Consider the following 20,034-nt stretch of genomic DNA (forward strand, 5'->3'; position numbering starts at 1 on the left):
AAAAATCCCCTCCCCAACTCTTGGCACCTACCCTGATCACCTCCATGCTTAGCAGTATGTCCCCGGTTAACACAACAGCAGAAGGGAGCCCCAGAGCCCTCTACTTACACCTCTAGACCCTCCTACTGCTGCTACTGTCCAAGCTGCTCCTGCTCCACTCCAGCAGGGGCTGCAGGGAGGTTGTACAAGGATCCAGGTTTGACTGGGATCAGAGGCAGCGGTAGTACATGGATTTTCCCTCCCCATGCCTGCTCCCAGGATGGTGGGGAACACCCAGCTGATTGGGCAGAGGAAGAACCCGTCCACTGCTGCTGCTGTCCCCAGTTATGCCCAGCTCCCTGTGCAGGATTGGTGGAGCTGGGTAGGAGGGGTTCTGGAGCTTCCCATCACTCCAGATCAGCCTGAGATAGTGGTGGGCAGGGAAGTGGACAGAAAGGAGAAGAGGCATGCTGCTGAACATGGAAGGGAAGGGAGGGGTGGGTGTAATTAGGGGTTACAATAGTGTAAGTAGGGGTGGGCAAGAGGGCCATGTTTCAAAAAGGGGAAGGGGAAGGGGAAGGGGAGAGGAGGGATGACCATGCCACTACACCCCCTTGTCCATCCACACCTGGGATAAGAACTGTAAACTAATACATAGCTAAAAAAGAATGTGGCAATATATCATCTTACTTGGCCACCTGCAAGTCTATACTTAGCAGGCTTAAAATGAACTGTACACAGATTATACACACGTAGAAATGCCCCTGTACTACCATAGACGTAGGTCACAGATTTCAAACCAAGACCTCAAACTGTATGAAACTGATCAGGTTCCGACACAGATCACATAAGGGACAGCCTTATACTGATCACTATTGGAAACAATATTCCTTAATTTTTAATATTTTAACAAGCAAAATGCATGTTAAAAAGCTTTCCTAGGGAATGAGACACTAAAAGTAAAGTACTTTAAAAGAGTGAAGAAAATGGAAGAGGGCAGCATAGGTGAGAAGACATTGGTAAGAAGCTGTTTATTTATAGGGATAAATGTTATTTAAGAAGACTGGAATTCCCCAAACAGAGCCATGGAATTATAAATCCATTATAACTAAAAGCAGGTGAAAAATCTGTATGCAGTGAAAAGCGAGAGGTATATTCAATATGCTACATACCTGCTACATATGCATTCCATATGTTACATTCCATCAGCTCCAGTTTGTTTGTAATGGATTTATAGCAGTTTTCAATTTTTTTTTAAGGAGTGTACCCCTTCTGGGTGACAGAGGCCAGACGTGGAGCAGTGGGGGGGCTTGCACATGGCAGTGGTGACATGGGGTGGTGGGTGGCAATGCTCCATCCCTGCCTACCTGCATTTACCCCCTAGCCCCTTTCCAAGTACCCCTGGGGGTATGCATACCCCCAGTTGACAACGCCTGGATTTATAAGGATCAACCCAATGAAGTGTAGAAGACCTCCTGAACACTGCTGATCCCCTTCAACATCCAATGAGCATTGTGGATGTCCAGCAACTTGCACTATTTGTTTCTATCTCCAATGTTCCATTTTGGCACCTAAAAACTATCCAATAGCTTGCAGGCTTCAATCCTGCCAAGCATACTGTAGAAAATGCACTTGCCTCCATGGGGTCTGCACTAGCGTGGGGCCCCAACCAGTCAATTGCTAGCTTGGCACCTTAGTACATAATCCTTGTTTGTTCTTCCTTCTAAATCTAGTTCCGTTTTCCCTCCAACAGTGGTGAGGGGAGAGAGAGAGAGAGAGAAAGAGAGAGAGAGAGAGTGTGTGTGTGTGTGTGTGTGAGAGAAAGAGAGAGAGAGAGAGATTTTGTTTTTAAGTTTTTTATCTCTAAGAACCAGCTTTCTTTCATATCTGAATTTTTTCCCTTTTTTCTTTAATGACTTTTTTTTTCCTTGCATTCTTTTTGGCCTCTCTTTTTGGATGATTATGCACATGATTAACTTTATTACAGCAACCACTTTCTTACAGTGATTTCCACTAAAATCAATAAGAATGTCCATCTGCAATAAAGCAAAGTGTGAACTGGAATCTCTATTACTATTACTGTATATTTGATTTGTTCTTCACTCATGTTTTCTCCTCAATTTCCCCTGGTTTAAGAGATTTACTATTATTTTTCTACAAAATATTTCTAAAAGTTTCATTGAACTTAGTTTCTAAAACCATATCTCTGAACCAAGAAACAAAATATTTTGCAAATTAAATGAAAGTACTTAATATATTTCCTAAAGAACTAAATATATTGTACATTGACTGGAAATGTTAAATGCACAAACTTCTTGTATACTATTTCTGTTTGTATACTTGTTTTGTAACATATGTAGCCACCATTTCATGAGATGCTACATTATGTACTAGTACCTACATCAGTCACAGAATTACCCTCATGTAGAAGACCAACATGCAAGAGGTTGCGTCAGTGGCTTTTTACACTACAGATAACTTGCCCTTAAAAGCTCTCTTCAGTTTTGCCTCTTCATTTAGAGGATGTAATTTACATTCCATGAACTACTTTAGACGTACTCTAGGGAATCCCTAAAAAATAATACATATTTAGATCAGAAAGGTACTAAAAAGACTTTAGTGACCCCTGCACATTATACATATTGCAAAGCTTTACATTTTGCAACTTTTAGCCCAAATGGTAAGCCCATCCCCCCTGCCCTTTTTTTTTTTTGCAAAACAAAAAAGCCACTTACATGACATTTTAGAGTTCTGCTACCAGTTGTAGGAGTTTATGTGTTTTTTTATGCTCCCTAACTACAGTCCTCTGCAGGCAGGGGGCTTCAGAATGCTTCCTGACTGAGGGGAAGAGGAGCTGCATTGATCCAACTGCAGCCCCAAAACCTCTGGGGCTGCCACCTGCTCCCCCAACCTCTCATGGGAACCAAAAAGACCATAGCACCTATAATCATATGGGGAGGCTGCTCCAATGCACTGTAATTACAGCACATCTGAGTAGACTTAATTAATTGAGTCTGCTGTAGAGTGGTAATTAACATGCTCTGGCAGACTCTAGCATCACATGTATCAGCATCCCCATGCTGAAAAATGGCAGCGGGAGTGCTTTAACTAAAGCTCATTGAACAATTTTTAGTTAAAGTGCCCCTGCCACCATTTTTCAGTGCAGGGATGCTGATACACATGATACTCCAGAAGCTTTAACTAGAATGGTTCTCAGAGCTGCACTAATTAAAAGCACCCCTCCCCGCCACCATACACAATCCTGGACCACGTCTATAAAGGCCTTCTGTGTCCATCCACCCTCCTCTTCAGCTCTTCTCCCCACTCCCACCTTGGAGCTGGACAGGAGAATGGAGCATGATGGTATACTGTCATTGCTGGACACAGAGCTTGTCCGGACCTACATGTGAAATTAAATAACTAAATTATAATATCAGTGCCTTTTTGCACAAGAATATAAACTTGTGACTGGGACCACCTAAAGCATAACAATACAGTTAATTTCATCTCTGGCTCTAGTATCAAGTACAACCCATGACCAATTACTCTAATTTAGTTATGAACAAGCTCCCCTTTCAGAGTGATTACCTCTCCCTTGCTATCACATTCCCCACCAATCTAGGTGTTTCTGCCAGTTGGAAAATATTTGGGGTTCTGCCCTGCTATCACAATAACCTATACAGTGTCTTACAATTTAGGCTCTAAGGTGCTCAATTCAAGTAACCAAGTCCTACTGAAATTAAATCAAGTAGCGTACCTCCGGTTTAGGGTGTTGGGCTGAAGTAATCAAACCATACTATAGTTAAGCAAAAGATAAACCTCCGGAGTGATCAAGGGTTTTTGTGCATGTCAGTTTCACCCACAACAACCAGAGATGGATCCAAAAGGCTAACACTGACATCACAACCAAAGAACAATAACCCTCCACCCTACCAGCTTTGTCTGGACCCTGATCTTCAACCCATTGAGAGAAATATGCTTTAAAGAAGGTGTATAAGAGAAGAAGGAAGCTGCCAGCAAGAAGCGCTCATCCCAGAAGGGAAACACCATGCTAACCCACCATAACCTGTGCCCAGTTGACCACCCTCGGCAACAGATCTACGCCTGGTGAGAAGCTGCAAAGACCAGAACCGCTTTCTTGCCCATGTTGGTGAGAAAACCACTATTATGACTTATAGTACTGTACTTGATTATACCTTGTTTTGTTTGTAGATTGCAATAAGCCTACCTGTCATTTTCCTGTAAAAACTCGTTATTTAATTAGTAAAGCCTTCCTGTTAACTATCGATGGAATTGTCATGTCAGTCTTTCTAAGCACTAAGCATCCCATTTTCTGTGCAATAAATTGTGCAACAGTCATGCTACAATGTACTGCAGAGACCATTTGTGAGAGGGGAGGCAAAAGCTCCCCCAGCATGGCCCAGAGCCTTGTCCGACACGCCCTGGCACTTACTTTAGGAGCCAAGACAAGCGGCAGCTGGAAGGAGGTGTTGATGCAAGCTCGGCAGTTCTGCAGCTGCCTGAGCATATCAGTGAACACTGGGAACATGGTTTCCAAGCAGCACAGGCTGCTCAAAAGGCAGCTGGGGATTCAGCTGAGGTGGCACCAGGAAGCAAGGAGCAGAATGCCAGCTGGGAGATGCCAGCTGCGGAGCTGGTAGGCTCCAACTCCATCTGCCCCAAGGAGCCAGGCACCTGCTGGAAAACCCTGACCGGTGAGGCAGAGGGCAGCCTCGGGGTCTGACAGGGGCAAGGGAGCCCTACTGAGGGGCAGCAGTCACAAGAGACACTGTTGGGGAGCAGCAGGACTCTGGGCACTATGGCTGGGGATCACTCCTCAAGCCCGCAGGCGTCCCCAGACAGCCCTGTAGTGGGCAGAGCACGGGGGATTCCGAGCCCCCAGAAGGGGGAAGTAGATGATGCCAGTTGGAAGGACTAGGACAACTGGACCATAGGTTTAATTTCCCATGAGAGGGGAAGCCAACCCAGAAGCAAGGGGAGGACCCCTGAAGATTGACCGCCAGGAAGACCCGTCCCTTTCAAGGTGGGCAGTGTGGGAAGACCTGCAGGGAGCAGCATTTACCCAGGCTGAGGACATGGTAAGGGTGGGGTAAAGGGGAAGTTTGGAGCCCCATGAAGACACCCCAGGACCGAGACCCCTTCAGGTCACCGACAGGGAACTGCCTCCCCAAAAACAACATCAAGGACATGGCAGGTGAGAAGGGACAGCGCCCGGACCATCTAGGTGGCACCAAAATTGGATCTCACCCTGATGTCGCTGGGGGGCAAGGCACGAACAAAGAGGGGGCCAAAACCTTACAACACCTACCAGCAACACCATTATATAGGGTGCTACCCAATGTAGTACTACAAAGAAGTTGCTGTTTGATCCAACAACATTTCTCCAGTGCTTCATGGAGTATACATGTCTGTCCACTTGACTTCTGCAGTGCAACAAATGTAACATCTGTCCATGGACACAGATAGTCTCCCTGGTCCTGGCTGCATACTGGTATCTTAAATACTAAATTCAGGAAGAGAACTCTCATAAGGTGAGCTATATTAAGTATAACTATATCTAAAAACAATGCTTTTTTTCTAAATTTTCCCATGACAAATCAGCAAATGTGAATTAAAATGAAAAACAAAAAAGACTACCAACATACTTTTCAAACAAGTGCCTGCCAACTTCTGCATCTACTGCACTCAGTGGATCATCCAGGAGGTAGATATCTGCATCTTGATACACTGCTCTACAATATTTAAAAGAAGCGTTAGTCAGGTTCATGCCAAACAATTTTTAATTAATTAATTAATTAATTAATTAATTAGCTCATATTTCCCAACAGTGGCTATTTATCATAATATCTATTGGCCTGAGGTACCAACAGAATACAAAAATATTTACCTGGCAAGATTTACACGGGACTTCTGGCCCCCACTTAGTGTAGCTCCACGATCCCCTATAATAGTTAGGTCCCCATCTTCTAATAATTCCATATCCTGTGACAAAGAGCAGGCATTGGTAAAAACAATTTATGAAAAGATATCTACATCTGTATACTAAATTACTTTATCAAGATACTTCGTTATAGATGAAGTGTTTAATAAAAAGAGTTGCATTCTGTTTACAAATTCTAATCCTATCTCAATATATTTATGTAAGAAAATAATGTAAACAATGTATCAAGACTGAACCTCCAAGCAAGAGAAAGAAGAAATGGGGGAGCAATAGAAAAAAAAATAAAACATTTTGTAAGCAGTATATTTCTCCCCCAGGTCTGCTGCTGGAAGGAAAGCATGGTTACTTCTGGACATGTATAAACTTTGCATGGATAAAGAGTATGAAGAAATCCCCCTCTCTCTGCCCCTCACTTGGATCATTCCAGGTGGATCTCTCTCTCTCTCTCTCGCTTTCTTTTTGGTTCAGGATGGTCAATCAGGTCAGTGGTTCCCAACCTTTCTTATACCGCAACCTGGGGCATACAGAGCTGGCTGCCTCCCTCCCGGGGTTGCCCCACCATGCTGCTTTAACCCAGGAAACTCAGCTTTAACCCTGGAAGCCTGGAGGACAGACAAGGCACCAAGCAGGGGGCTCATGCCACAACCCAACAACCAACCCGCCATGGCCCGGTACCAGGCTGTGGTCCAGTGGTTAGGAACCTCTGAATCAGGTGACCTGGATGGATAAAATCCTGAGGGGAATGCTCTCTTCCTAGCAGCGGGCATTTTGAAAGCAACAAGCAACATGCCTCCAGGCTGCTGCCTAGATGATTATCTATAAGCAAAGACCTGGAAACTAGCCAGAAGTTAGGATTTATGTCTAGGCCAGTCAAGTTTTAAAAGGATTATTATGTCCAAGACTATACAAGACTCTGAATGATTGTTTGCTCAAAGTGTATCCTGACTTCCTTGTTTTATCTCCCCTCCTCTCCCCAGTCAATAAAGGTATCAGGTTACCTGATACCTGGATGTGCCTTGCTGTGTTACTAGGGGGTGGTGGGGAGAGAGAGGCAGGCCTTTTTGCTCCCACATGGACCAGTAGAGATTGTCTATGTTCCCTGTCTGAGGTTATCTTGGGATGCTTTGGGCTGAAAGAGGCATCCAGAAATATTACCTGTGGGCAAAGCAACCCCAAGGTTCATAGGGTCTGTGTGCCCCTGGCTGCACAGTGCCCAGGTGGTGGCAGCGTTACCTCAGGCTTGCGGGTGTTCTCTAGGACGCGGGACTGCCAGCTGTAGGCTCCCTGTGGGAGACTCACAAAGTGAGGTTTTTGGGTCTAGCAAAGTGAGGCAGGTGGCTCTGCATAGTAGCACCCCCTACTGTGCCACCATAAAGAGCACCATACCATTAATTGCTATGATACCTATTCAGGTTACCACAAGATATTAGCCCTGTACAAAGCGGTAAATAGTCAATTCAGATTCAGGTGATTCGGAAGGACAGTGATTCGAGTCACTGTCCTGATTCGATTCAGCCAAATCGGATTCAGGGATTTGGCCGCTGAATCGGCTAATTTGGTGATTCAGCCATAGACTATAATGAAGAATTACTAAAATACCTATAACTAGGTCATTTTTTTTGCACATTTCAATGAAAACATGAGGTATGGTAGCCCCTTCTGAGGGCATGAAGCCTGCCAAGTTTCAACGAGATAGGTGCAGGGGTTTCTGTGAAAATGTACCTCAAACTGCTATACTAAATTATAGGGTGAAGTGCACACTCTGGAGTAGGGAACAATTGCAGGCAGACCTGAACAGGTTAGAAAAGTCAGCAGTACACAATAGGATGCAACACAACAAGGACAAGTGCAGAGTGCTGCACCTAGGGTGCAACAATATCCAGCACACCTACTGGCTGGGAAGTGACCCTCTCAGCAGCACAGAAGTGGAAAGGGATCTCGGCGTCATAATGGACTTCAAAATGAACACAAGTCATCAGTGTGACAAAATCATCAGCAAAGCTAACCGCAGTTTATCATGCATCAGCAGATGCATGACAAACAGAACCAAGGTGGTGATACTTCCCCTCTATGAGGCATTGGTCAAACTGTTGTTGAAGTACTGTGTCCAGTTTTGGGCACTGTACTTCAAGAAGGATGTTGATAGACTCGAGAGGGTCCAGAGGAGGGCCACTTGTATGGTTAGGGGCTTACAGGACAAGCCCTATGAGGAGAGACTGAGGGTCCTGGACCCCTTCAGTCTCCACAAGAGAAGGCTGAGAGGTGATCTTGTGGCCACATACAAATTCATTAGGGGGACACAGCAAGGGATTGGAGATGCTCTGTTCACCAGGGCACCTCTTGGGGTAATAAGGAACAATGGTCACAAACTGACAGAGAGCAGATTTAGGCTGGACATCAAGAAAAACTTCTTCACAGTAAGGGTGGCCAAAATTTGGAATGGGCTTCCAAGGGAGCTGGTGCTCTCCCCTACCTTGGGGGTCTTTAAGAGAAGGCTGCATAGGCATCTGGCTGGGGTCATTTGACCCCAACACTCTTTTTTTTTTTCCTGCCTAGGTAAGGGGTCGGACGCGATCTGTTTCTATGAATCTATGAAAAAAAAAACCTGTTAAAAGCAAAACTCGCGTCACTTATTTGTGTTAACTGGGTTTCTGGTTGTAGCCATGTTAGTCTAAGGAACAGGCACGCCAGGTTCTTTGAGTAGATATGATATCTTTTATTAGACCAACTGAATAGTTGGAGAAATATAGCTTAGCAAGCTTTCACATTTAAAAAACCGTTTGTAAGGCTGAGGAAGCATCTGCAGTTGGTGTGTGTGCTGTTCCTGGATGGAATGAATAGTAAAGTCAGAGGCTGGTCTGCATGCAAGAAAGCCAGTCAGTGAAAATGTAAATTGAGGCAACAGGGGGTGAGGGACAGGCTGGTGGGGGGGGGGGAAGGGGGATATAGCAGGTAAAAGTGGAGAGGTACCTGGGGAGTCAGATGTCAGGCAGGTTATAGTGTGTCATAAATCCAATGTCTATATTGAGTGCATGAGTTTTTGTATCTCAGACGTCGATGAAGTGAAGTTCATAGCCTCGTCTGTGAAAAGTGTTTTGTAAATTCAAACAAGCACCAAACCTCACTAGCCTTATCACCAGAAGCAAATTTCCTACAGCCCAAAACACACCGAATGCATCCAGACCATGCCATGACAAAAAATGCAAAACCTGCCAATATCTCTAGTTCCGCCACAACAGAATCATTACCATTCCTGGATCTTACAGTTGCACCTCCAGAAGCATTATATATCTCATCCAGTGTACCAAATACCCTGATGGAAAATATGCGAGAGACAAAACAACAACTGTGCGCTAGAATGAATGCGCACCAGACATCTATTAAAGAGAAGAACACCCAATTACTAGTGGGGGCACATTTCTCACAAGAAAACCACCCTCTCTCCAATCTCAGTCCTGACCCTCAAAGGGAATTTACAAAACACTTTTCACATACTAGTCTATGATCTTCACTTCATCAGCCTCCTCAATTCAAAAACATGGACTCAGTACAGACATTGGATTTATGACACACCATAACCTGCCTGACATCTGACTCCCCAGGTACCTCTCCACTTTTACCTGATACATCCCCCTTCTCCTCTCCCTCCCAGCCTGTCTCACCCCCTGATGCTTCTATTTACATTTTCACTGACTGCCTTTCTTGCATGCAGACCTGCCTCTGACTTCTTTACTATTCATTTCACCCAGGAAGAGCACACACACCAATTGCAGATGCTTCCTCAGCCTGATGAAGGGTTTTTAAACCCGAAAACTTGCCAAGATATATTTCTCCAACTATTCAGTTGGTCTACTAAAAGATATCAGACTGCCGCAAAGAACCTTGTCTGTCTTGTGTGTGTTAAGGCAGAGCAGGATGAATGCAGCAGAGATGGTAGCCTGTAACAGGGGGCCTTCCCAGTGCTGGTTAGATCTTAGCCCACCCATCTGTCTCTGGGCTGACCACCCATCCTTCTTTCATCTGCCATGCCTTGATGGAAAACTGATTCAGATGTTACCCAGGCAAGAATGCTACCCATTTAGACCCCTGATGTGGCCAATGCCTCACAGATGGCATCCTTCATCCCCTCCAGGTTGTAGTCCCCTCTCTGGGATCTCTGGCTCCACCTTAGCCCCTGGCCCCACTTTCAGGCCAGTTGGAATCCCGAGTCTCTTGCTCTGGGCATTCCTTGTGGTGGGCTCCTGGCTCTTTGATCCCACCTTTGGGTCCTGGCCCCAGCATGGATCAGTGAAGGGTACCTCACATCAGATCTGAGTCGCCTGACTGTTCTCACCCACAAAACTCCACCACAACCGGTAGGCCTCAGGCCTGTCAAAGATCTAACAGGTCTGAGCTTTCTGCAGCCAGGACTGTGCATGTGTGCGTGTGGTGGCTGGAGGTTATCAGGCATCCCCTACCTGCTTTTCACCATGGAGGTTCATGGTCCTGGCATTTCCTGGGGATGCCATGCCACTGGCAGTCTCACCAGGCCTCCCTACCCTGGCAGGGTACAGTTTTAGGTTATGCCCAGGACCTGGGGCCTCTTCCTTCCCCACAGCCCCAACCTATACCTCCAAGTTCATCCTGGCATGGGAGCTTGGCAGGGAGATGTTCTTCCCCTGATGGCTGGAGAAAACTAAATTGCCGCATCCAGCTCTGAGAGCGGGGCATTAAATGCTTGTGAAAGCAACTAAAGAAAGGAAATAGGCACAGAGTGAGGAGGGTGGCACTCACTCTATCTGCATGTAGAGCTTGGGAAACCCCAGCAGCGGGAAGTTCACCTTCAAGAACATCAGCTGCTCCACCAAACCAGGTTCCAAGGAGGTGTGGTGGGGTGTCACAACATCCTCAGCAATGCTCAACACCCTCTTGCTAGGAACACTGGCCGGTGGACAAGACAGGTGTTCCTGGGCAACTGTGGCCAGATCCTGCCACATCCGGCTACGAGTTATGCAATAGGCCAAGGGGTCTCCATGTGGCTCCATGTCCTTGGTAAGATAAGTAGCCACCAAGGCCTCCTTACTACCTGCCAGATGATGGGATCTGGTGCCTCTGGACCCCAACATTGAAGCCATGCCCTTGGCCCACATTGGCAGCGGCTGTGGTGGAGGAGATCAGCTGGTGCTTGGAGTGCTGGCACAAGACAGTGGATCCCCCTCTTCTACCTCCACTCCTCTCCCCTGCCTCTGCCCTTCTGCCTCCCTGACTCTGTTCACCAGCACCTCCATCCAGTGATTGAGGATTTTGCTGCTACAGATGCTCCCCTTCACCCTCAAGTCACATGTCAGCCGGAATGTGGACTGTACTGGACCACAATGGCTCCAGCCATTTTTTGATGCTCTTCTTCAGCCGCTTTACCAGTGCCTGCACCTTTGGTGAAAATGGCTTGCCCCAGCCAGGAACATTGATCCCCTGGAACTTCTCCATTTGATTCTCAAGCTCCTTCACCATGGGGATCACCTGGCTATGGAAGGCATCACCAGTGCTGAGGGTCTCGGTGGCCTCAAGGATTGGTTTGATGACCAACCACCAAGATCTGGGAGATGGCATCCCACACCACTTCATTAAGGGGATCACCAATCCTAATCTCCCCGACCAAGGCCACCTTATGGATGCCCTTCTGTTGCTCGACCAGCCTTTCAAGCATCAGGTATGTGGAGTTCCACCAAGTCTCCACATCCTGCATGATTTTGTGCTGCAGAATGCTTAGCTCTGCCTGTTTCTCCCACAGCATCTTGCCTCCCTTAATGCTCCAGTGGAAGTATCCCACCACCTTCCTGCATTTCGAAATGAGCTGGCTCATCATGGCACCGTCACTACCACCACCGGGAGCCCTGTCCCCTTCCAAGGTGTCCCTATGAGGTGGAACTTGTGTGCCACACAGCGGATGCCAAAAAAGTTGGCATCACGCCCCACCTTCACCATACTTTCCCTGCTGTCGGTGACCATGAACCTGCAGGTGAGCTCACCCTGCCCAATGAGCCAACCCTTTACCATGCGGTTCATGGCCACCACAATCTCCCTTGCCGTGTGGAACTCATTCATCACCTCCACTTCAAGGGGAGCCCACCAATGCCCTGACTGATCGCACCAGTGCCCTGTGAGGGAGAGGTAGGCATGATCTCCTCCCCAGCTGCTCCAGATGGCCAAGGTGAAGTGCAAGGCTACCTGCGGCCCTGCCTTCCACAGCTCCTCCCTCACATACTCCCTGCAGGCCTCATACAGGGAGGGCACCACCGTCCTGCTAAAGATGGTGCATGCAGGCACTTGGTAGGATGAGGCCACAAGCACCATGAGCCACCTGAACCCTGGACGCTCAACAAAGAAGAAGGGCTGGCCATCCAGAGCAAGCATCTCCCCAATGCTCTGGATGACCTCGCTCACCTTGGGAACGCAGCACCCTTTGTCTCTGCCTTTCCCCCACTGGTCCAGGGTGGCCTGCCTCTGCGTTGTGGGGATGGGGGCTTTAGAGCTAGAGGGGGACTTCTTTTTGGGCATGCTCCCACTAGTGCCAGGCTAAGGAGGAACAAGGGCAAAGGGGTCCTCCCTCCTGAGATGCAGCAGCATTGCCATGGTGTCAAAGTGTTTCACCTTCTTGCCCCAGCTGATCTGCTTTCAGCAATGCTGGCAGGTAGCATACAAGGGATCATCTGCCACTTCAAAATGATTCCACATTAGACTACCCACTCACTTCTGGGTGGGGATCCCACCTTATTCCCCTCCTCAGCAGGCAGAGGCACAACAATAGGAGGAGCTGAGCCACCTGCCCCCACAACCTCCTCCAAGATGCCTTCTGGAGAAGGAGACCTGCTGCTAGGGGAACTTTGAGGGGTGTGGAGCACAAACTAAGACTCCCCCTCCTTCCCCAGAATTTCCTTGGCTATGGCACACAGCTCCCCTGCTTCCAGATCCAGCTCCTCCTCTGGCACTGGAAGGCTCACACTGGTAACTAAAATAGGACTGGAGACTGTCATGCTGCTGCTGGTTGTGGTTACTGGTGGTGCTGCAGGTGCAGACACAGCTCCCACCTCCTTGCTCCCACTAGCAGTATTAGACTCCTCGCTGACAGGAAAGAGAATGTATCTATGTTGGGGGGGAGGGGGGAACTTGCAGCTCTCCCTTGGCTGCCAGAAGACTTGGCACCTGCCTTTCCAGCATGCTCCATGATGTTTGGTGTGCTGCAAAATGTGTGTGTGTGGATATGTGTAATAAATGTAATACATATTGTGCTTTCCTGCACAGTGATGACACATGGTCAGGGCAAACAGAGATTTCTTTTTGTGGGGGGAAAAAAAAAGACAGACTAACAAGAACATAAGAGGATTCTGGGGGAAGAATAAGCTGAAAGGAATGGATAGCAATAGGGATGACAGGCAAGGGTAAATAGGAAAGGACTGGAGAGAACTTGGTGGCAAGAGACTACCTACTACCAAGCCAGAGCCCTTCAGACACTGCTACTGCAACAGTGAGATAGACAGCTCACAAAAGGCACACAGATGAGTTCACACAGCCTTACATGTTGTTTCTACGTCCCTCCCCCATAGCATTGTGATTGGAAGTTAACTCAGGGACAGATTACAGTCACTGGCCAGCTACAGATGTCAATATCAGAGCAGTTCCTCCCCCGCCAACCTTTTCAGTTTCTGTTTCCTGCATGTCTGCCTCCGAATCTTCAAACCTTTTCTGAATCGATTCAAAGGCTTTGATTCAGTTTGGACCTTTTAATGGGTCTCTCAGTTCAGTTCGGATTTGGAGTTTCGGCCACTGAATTGGGCTTAATCTCCTCTGAAACAAATTGGCTACTGAACCTTTGCACAGCCCTATAAGACATACTCATAGTTATCAAATCTAAAACAATGAGTCCACCTGGCAGATTACTGCTTCTAATAGCTTGATTTTTTAAAACATGAATTGTCACAATAACTAGAATAATTATTCCACTATTTCAACTATTTCCAGTATTTGTGCAAAGCAGACTACTTTCTGTCAATGTCCTTAGCAATTACTGTAATGTTATTCTACAAATTTTCAAGACCTACTGTTATACAATGTACTAAGTAATATGGCTTTAATTTATTATTTTAATTATTGTAGGGTCTAGAGTACCCACTAATGGAAAAGAACCTCATTGTTGCCCTATGCAGGGGGATCTCAACACTCTTCCCGTGGCACTATAGCAGGCAGGACAACTGTACACCTCCCAGCAAAGGACATTGGCCAAGCTGCCTCAGCACTTCACAGTTAAACCCACATAACTGCCAGCACAGCAGAAGAAGCAGAGCTCAGCCACTGCCAAGTTTAGGGGGCATACTGCCAGGCAGCAGATAGGTGGAGAGCCTTACACAAGCTTCACAAACTACCACAGACCAGAGCTACCTTTTGCTTTTTCACAGGCACCCTCTGAGAGAGGAACTTTTTGGAGGAGGTTCAGCCCTCATCCCACAGCATATCAAGGAGCCCTCTTCTGATGGCTAAAGACCAATTGTGGGTCTATGCCCCAGAGTTTTTCAAAGAGTTCATGGGGGTTCAGCTCCTCAGGAAGCAGAAAAGCTCCATCTCCCATCACTGGGGGACAAGCAAGGCAGCTCTCCCACTGAGACTTATGCAAGTCTTGCACTAACTCATCCTGCTAGAGGATTCCTACAGCTAGGCCATAGCTGCCATGCACCGGTGTCTGTGCTGAGGCACATGCTCCTGCCCCCAACATGCCAAAGCCCTGTGCCTCCCATGCCTGTCTTCCTCCTGAAATCCAAGGTAATCCATCTAGCCACTTCCATCTAGCCATCCAAGGTAGTCCTGGACACTCCTTTAGCCCCACAGAGCACCCAGCCACACTGACTCCAGGGGACTGGCTCACTCTTGGATCTGGGTGACAAAGCCCAAAAAGATCTGCTACAGTTGTGGCTCACACAAGGGAAATTACATAAGGCCACCCAGAGCTCATTAGATCAGCTACTCCACAGGTGAGTTCTGGGGGTTGGAGGTGGATACATACTTTAGGGGTGCAAGAGCATGTCATTTGATCTCCAGCCACCCCCACCCACTCCTTCCACAAAAGTTCCACCCTCTTCCCTATCCCAGTGACCAGGCATCCACTGCTACCCCAAGAGCTAGGGACAGACATTACACATAAACAGGTTTAAGTGATCAGAAACTGGTTTAAACCTGTTACAGAACAAGTGTTCAGTACACATAAACCAGTTTGAAAATGGCTGAAACTGGTCTGCGATAAACTTAGTTGAATGTAGTATAAAACTTAACTAATTTGAGTCAAACCAGTTTATACAATGTCTGTTCCAGACCTCCTGTTTAACTCAAACCAGAGTCCCCTAGCAACCCAGATGCTTTGCAGTCCTGGGCTGTGTTCTCTGCTCCGAAGCAGGGCTGGCTCCACCCCTCTGTTCCCTGGCTGGAGCTCTGGCAGAGACTGCAGGCACAGCATGGTCTGCCTGGCTTCCCCCTCCCCTCCACCTCCGTACCACTCACTGCTCATGCAGGGATTTCCCCGGCCCCCTCCCACAGCATAGATCATAGCCAGCAGGTGGTATACTAGCTAATGCTGAGAGGTGTCTGTGTAAGCAGACAGGACAAAGGCAGACAGAACAGTGTCCACTTAGGGCTTTTTGGAGCTAATCAACAGGTCAGCTAGTAATGTCCCTCCATTCCTTCCTTGGAAAAAGCTGTTTAAGAGCTTGAACTAATGAGAGAGGCTTTTGTTTTCTTGATGGGATGCTAAATGCTCTGTTATCAACTCCCTGTGTAACTCTGCTGTGTAACTAAATGCTGTGCAATTCCCTGATTGTTTCCTCGCTGGTCAGGAGCACCGAGGGGGGGGGAACCCCTCCCTAATCAGGGCACCCTGCTAGGGCCTGGCCATGCCCCCCATCAGCTCAGCACCATGAAAGGAAAGGGAGGGCTGCTGTAGCGCCCTCCCAGTTTCTAGCCTGAGCCACAGCAGGCACGTGCTTGCATTTCTTCAGTCCAGAGGGGATGTCTGTACAGTTACAAACTGGTTCAGTCTAGCCAGGTTAGACTAACCAGCAAAAATTGAATCAAGTCAGGCTCAGGCTTTTTGAATGTCTGTCCCTAACCAAGGGGTCCCCAGCCTGTTTAAGTGCACCCATTCCCAGGCCTTCGTTGGCTATCCCAGCCATACCTAAACTGTTCCTGTGTCCCCCTAAGGCCTTATCTACTCTCACCCCCAATCCATACAACTATCCTACTTGCTCTACAACTGTCTGCCTGCTCTGCCTAGGATTTCTCTCAGTTGCATCTCTCACACTACCTGGCTCTGCTCTGTCTGTGTGTCATACTCCCTACTCCCCCCAGAGCCCCTTATATACGTGCAAATTGGCTGCAAAGGGATGCAGCAAATGTACCTGCTGAAAGCAGCAAACCTCTGCTAGGCATTGTTTTTGCATAACAATGGTTTTCAGCCAGTGTACAGCCCAGGCAGACTGCACATAGGCAAAAGAGAATTTCTCCAGGGTGTAAGTGACCACTGTTGCCTCCACAAATCACAGGACGCTATACAAGGCAAGCTCAGTGGCCATGCAGGCAAGTTACTGGGTAAACTGTATCTACACAGTGCACTTAAACCCTCAAAGTATGACTGAACTATGGGAAAATAGCACTGACATGGGCAAGTATGCAAGAGGCAATTAAGTGGCACTTCATGCATCAACTTGGCAAAACAGGATTCTCCCCTAGTGCTTTCCAAATTTGTCTTAGTTCCCAAAAAAACGGATCTCCCTCTAGTGAATTTATTTCAAATTACAGACATTTGTTCTATACCCAACAAGTCAAAAAACAAGTGCTGCATAGTATTAAATATGACTCATTCATCTCATTATTAAAAACCCATTCAATATAATATACACTACAGTAAATGCCAATACTTATAGCAACAACATTAGGGTGAAAATAAGCAGGGCTCTTGCTAAAATTAAATCAGAATACAAAGAAAAACAACTTACTTTTTTGAGAGCACAAACTTTTAGAACTTTCTCATATTTTTCTTTTACATATTCTTTGTCAAATAGAATGTTACTCCGCACTGTGCCAGAAAAAACCCAGGGCTGTTGAGAAACATAGGCAATTCTTCCTCTAACATTTATTAAACCTTCATCTTTAGGCACTTCACCGAGTACAGCACTTAGTAGAGAAGACTGAAAGATATTTTTTAAAGAGTTAAAACCATTTCTTATGAAGGCAATAGACAAAATTCAGAAAGACTCCTCACACACTATATGTGTGTTCAGAAAATAAATTCTGCACTTTATGCAAAAAAGGCGTGATAAAAAATTTCAAAGGCATCCAAGCTTCTGTAAATGGGACTTAGGTTTCAAAGTCCACTAAGTATTGTTGAACTTTTGTCCTTTACCTGAATTACTGATTGCATTTAAGAATATAATTTTGACAATTTACTAAAAAGCATTTTATTGCACTAAAAGTGTCACTTAAATTAAAGCATACCAGGCTAAATTTAATAATGCAATGGATTTAAAATTTTTTAAATTTAACTTGTTTATTTAAATAAGTACAAATTCAATAATACATTTCAAATACATCCAGAAAGTAAAATATCTGGGAATGTACACTTCAAACTTTATTCCTCACTGTAAGTGGACTTTGCAAGCTGGTATGCACATATAACTTCTAACACCACAAAACATAAGAACGGTGTTTGTGTATTTTCAAGTTCATAAGTCTACAATGTATACAGTCAGTAAAACTGTAAAGCAACAATGCAAAATAGAGCAATGCATTAAGACTTACTTTCCCAGCTCCTACAGGGCCAATCACAGCCAATAATTCTCCTGGTCTGACAGTAAATGAAAGCTGTGCAAGTGTTGGGACTCCCACACTCTAAAAGTATGTTAAAGAGAAGAAAAAACACATTTTCATTATCTGGAAAATACATATCCTCTTTAATACAGCGGAATGATGCATATACATTCAGAAATAAATCTCAACTTAAATAGATACTTTAAAATTCCTTAAGTTTTATCTATTTCTAGTCTATATCTACTTTACCTTATATAGTTTATACATAAGGATCTCTGGACATGCTTTGAATCTCTGCACCCAAACCACTACTGTAATATTGTCTGTTTTACTAGAACTGGAAAGCATACCTTAACCTATAAGTTTTTCTAAATGATAAATTCTAAGGACCTAATGCAGCTACTATTGATGTCAGTGGCTTTTGAATCAAGGTATGCTTCTAATCTGTATCTTCCACAGCACATCAACTAATAATTTAACTACAACAATTCAAATAATAAGAAGTATAAATAAAAATAGATGGTGTTACAACAGTGAGAAAGGGCAAACTACATTCAGCCAGTGTAAGAGAAGAGGAATGAAATAAGAGGTCAGCACTTTCAGTACAGAAGGTGATTATGCCTCAAATCTAACATTACTGCCTCCCGCCCCAATCATTAGCCACTTCTGAAAATGTAAATCAAATAAAATCAGTTTAGTTTCTTTGCAAATATTTACAGGGACCGAATAATTCCGTTTTTGTTTTTTAAGAACGTAACAGGGAAGTCAATCTTGTCTCTCAAAGTTCACATAAGAATAGTACCTCTACATTATTTCCAGAGCAGGATAGTACCCGAAAAGTAAAATACATTCCTTGCTGATCTTGAACTCTATTGGTGTGCAGAATTTTTAAATTTTTTTTAGTTGTATTATCCTCCACTAGGTGGCAGCATCAGGACATTTTTGACAGTACGTTACAGGTTGATTTCTCAAGCAGACAAACATTATCAGCTGGTAATGATTTCACTGTAGTTACCCCAATTTGAGCCAGATCTCCAGCTAACATAAATGTTTATTTTAAAGAGAAAAATGTGGGCATTGACTTGTAGATGTGGGCTTCAGTCCGCATGCCCCAGCTGACCTGCTGCTGCACTTTGGCACTGCCTCAAATGGCCACAAGGTCCTCGGTTTTTCCTGCCAGCCAGTTGAGAGCCCCAGGATCAGGGAGGTTGCCATGTCTACAGGGCTGCCACTGCCAGGAACTGCAGGCATGTGCACCGTGAGGTTCCGAGAGCAAGGTCAAGGGTTTGCTCAAGTGCCAGAAATAGCACATGCCCATGCCGCAGGGACACAATGCCTAGTGGCCAGGAGCAGGCAGCAGAGCCCTATGGCTCAGACCAGGGCTGTGCAGCACTGCTGCTGCCCAGATAGGCCCACTAAGGTAACTCCCAGTGGCCAGGAGCAGGCAACAGCTGGCCTCAAGCCCCAGAGAGCAGGATAAATGCCAGGCAGGGGCTGCTGAAGAGCCGCCCCTTGCCCCATGGCTGGAGGGGATCTCAGCCATGGTGTTCTGTCCCTGGCTGGAGTTTGGCCCCCAGTGGATTGGCTGATCAGGAGCAAATCTGCTTAGAGTGGCTCTAATTAAAGAGCCACAGTGTCTTGTGTATCAGCGTAAGTCAGGTGGCAAGTGCCTTATGCGGGGAGGGGCCTAGAAATAGCTGTTACTGCAGCTGACAGCTGGGAGCTCCAGCCCGTACTGCCCTGTGCACTGCCCTGGCCCCAGCTGCCCTGCTACACCTCCATTGCGCTGAGGCCATGCTGGTTCCTACACTGGCTCCATCCCCACTGACATCCTGCCCTAGCTTGCTCTCCTCTACTTGCTCACCACTCCTGTCAACACAGGGTTATGGAGGGGGCTCTGGTAGTTGCTGTCTCTTGGCCTTTCATCCCAGTGTGAGTAATTATTTATACAGTCAGAATCAACATGGTCTATAGTAAAATTAAATAGCTGATTAAATAAAATTAAACAGTTGATTTAAATATGGTGTTTATGGTCATTTCTATAAAAAGTTGGGCATCAGGCCCTTGGTCAGGAACATAACCCCCTATTATAATATTGTTTCTATGGGAAAATCAGATTCAATTTACAAAGCCTTTTCCAGGAATGTAACCCGCTGTAAATGCAAGGACTGCCTGTACATGAGAACTAATACAAAAGCTTCCACACAGAATTATTTACACAAAGAATACTTGTAGCACCAAGTACAATATAGTTTTATATACACACA

General features: G+C 46.1%; 1 protein-coding gene across 8 annotated transcripts in view; it reads right to left on the reverse strand.

The window, feature by feature from the left end:
- Window positions 1-20,034, reverse strand: part of ABCC4 (ATP binding cassette subfamily C member 4) — a 255,354-nt gene that overhangs the window by 143,859 nt on the left and 91,461 nt on the right. For all 8 annotated transcript variants that reach the window (XR_003093303.1, XM_025200355.1, XM_025200361.1 and 5 more), the window contains 4 exons: window positions 17,759-17,848; window positions 16,957-17,148; window positions 5,888-5,982; window positions 5,646-5,732 (listed from right to left, as the gene is read on the reverse strand). Coding sequence is in view for 7 of the 8 variants with exons in the window: in XM_025200355.1 (XP_025056140.1) it covers window positions 5,646-5,732; window positions 5,888-5,982; window positions 16,957-17,148; window positions 17,759-17,848 (464 nt within the window). In the remaining variant the exon portion in view is untranslated. The remainder of the gene's footprint in view (window positions 1-5,645; window positions 5,733-5,887; window positions 5,983-16,956; window positions 17,149-17,758; window positions 17,849-20,034) is intronic.

The sequence above is a fragment of the Alligator sinensis genome, unplaced genomic scaffold, assembly GCF_000455745.1.
Source record: "Alligator sinensis unplaced genomic scaffold, ASM45574v1 scaffold740_1, whole genome shotgun sequence".
Lineage (NCBI taxonomy): Eukaryota > Metazoa > Chordata > Crocodylia > Alligatoridae > Alligator > Alligator sinensis.